The sequence below is a fragment of the Adiantum capillus-veneris genome, chromosome 4 (assembly GCF_014529385.1).
Source record: "Adiantum capillus-veneris isolate H3 chromosome 4, ASM1452938v2, whole genome shotgun sequence".
In the NCBI taxonomy this organism is placed as follows: domain Eukaryota; kingdom Viridiplantae; phylum Streptophyta; class Polypodiopsida; order Polypodiales; family Pteridaceae; genus Adiantum; species Adiantum capillus-veneris.
Window position 1 is genome coordinate 15,215,560 of NC_140934.1, and position 1,644 is coordinate 15,217,203.

Below are 1,644 nucleotides of genomic sequence, written 5' to 3' on the forward strand. Positions count from 1 at the left end.
GTATATTATTTTTTCGTTTTACATAACTATATAGGAATATATTTTTGGCTCTATTTGGGTTACGTACTCTATATATTGTTGATTTTCAATCCAGGTTCACATAACTATCTAGGAATATGCTTTTGGCTCTATCTGGGTTTACGCACTCTTTGTATTCTTGGTTAGGGGGACTGAGGTGGTTTTCAATCCGGGTTTACATAACTATCTAGGAGTATATTTTTGGCTCTATCCGGGTTTATGGATTCTATGCATTCTTGCTTAGGGGGACTAAGGCGGTTTTCAATCCCTGTTTTGTCTTTTTCATTGTTGCACCGACAAATCAAATCTGTTTATAATAACAATGTCATGGAGTACCTTGAGGATGACAAGGCTGAAAGCAAGGAGGAAGATAATAGTGATGACATGGAGTACCTTGAGGATGGAAATCCTGAAAGCAAGGAGGATAGTAGTGATGATGAAAAAGGTTGTGAATGTTGGGGTGGCTGAAGATGATGGAAAGCGAGATGAGGAGGATGCGAGTGATGTTGATGATGATGGGGATGGGAGTGATAGTGGGGACAATGATGAGGGTGGTAATCCTTCTTGGGGTGTCGGCAACTCCAAAGTTGTGGATAAGGGTGACTGTGCGATGGAGAAGGGGATGATGACACAGACCATGGAGAGGGGTCTACAGGTGGTGAGAGTGACAACGGGGAGGAGGCTACTAGTTGTTACAATGATGATGGGGACGTGGCTGATGATGGTGATTGTGATGATGGGGACATGGCTAACAATGGTGATTGTGATGATGGGGACATGGCTAACAATGGTGACAATGACTAGGATAGCATGGATGATAATGGAGAGAGTGATGAGGATAGTGGGGAGGACATGATGGATGGTGATGTTGCTTGTGCCATAGTTGCCTTGGTCATGCACGTGCACATGGACATGTGTCCCATAGTATTAGATAGCCCTTGTGAGTCGGACGGTCTTGAACTTGATGAAAGCTCTACATGCATACACAAATGGATAAATGTAACATTTAATGCGCTAGTAACTTGTGTGTAGCGGAAAAATGATAACATAGTGAGCATTCCATTAAGAATAAGTTCCTAATAATGAGCATTAAAGAGTACTTCATTGGAGAAAGCAACATAGCAATTTACACCTAGCTAGTTTGGCACAGACAATACTTGAAAAGAGAGAGAAATAGAACAATTGACAACAGTTGAGGACCGGATTTACATGGAGCCGGCAGTCCCCCTTCCAAAAAGGCTTTGTATTATAGCTTCTCCCATCAAAGGAGACTTTTGTACAATACAATATTTGTGTTCCTTGACAAAACTTGTTGGTGCAATGAAGATGGAAGCTTCATGCACCAAATTATGTTTGAAAACCACACCTCTTGGGCCTAGCCTCAGTCCCAAGACCTCACATACCTTCAAAGATGGTGAGAGCTAGCAGGGAATGAGGAAAGATTGAGAGGAAGAAGATGTATCTTATGAGAAAGAAGTATTCTCCTCACATTACCACTCTAATAGCATAGCTTAGCTTAGTAATTAGCATGGTAGAGGAGATGAGCATGCCATTGAAGCTTGGCTCTTGGTTGGATTTGCATTCCATAGCCAAGAGTTGTTGGTGTAGGCCTCTACTTCTCAATGT

General features: G+C 42.0%; 1 protein-coding gene across 1 annotated transcript; it reads left to right on the forward strand.

Annotated features, from left to right (window-relative positions):
• Positions 1–340: 340 nt before the first annotated feature.
• On the forward strand, positions 341–822 carry LOC147458763 (uncharacterized). Its single transcript, XM_086509690.1, has 2 exons — positions 341–617; positions 674–822. Exons 1-2 carry the CDS (start codon positions 341–343, stop codon positions 820–822), a joined length of 426 nt encoding a protein of 141 aa, XP_086365816.1.
• Positions 823–1,644: the final 822 nt, after the last annotated feature.

Coding starts and splice junctions, on each gene's coding strand:
- LOC147458763 (XM_086509690.1), top strand. CDS start 341: ATGTCATGGAGTACCTTGAGGATGACAAGGCTGAAAGCAAGGAGGAAG. Junction 618..673: donor CTCCAAAGTTGTGGATAAGG/GTGACTGTGCGA, acceptor AGGGGTCTACAG/GTGGTGAGAGTGACAACGGG.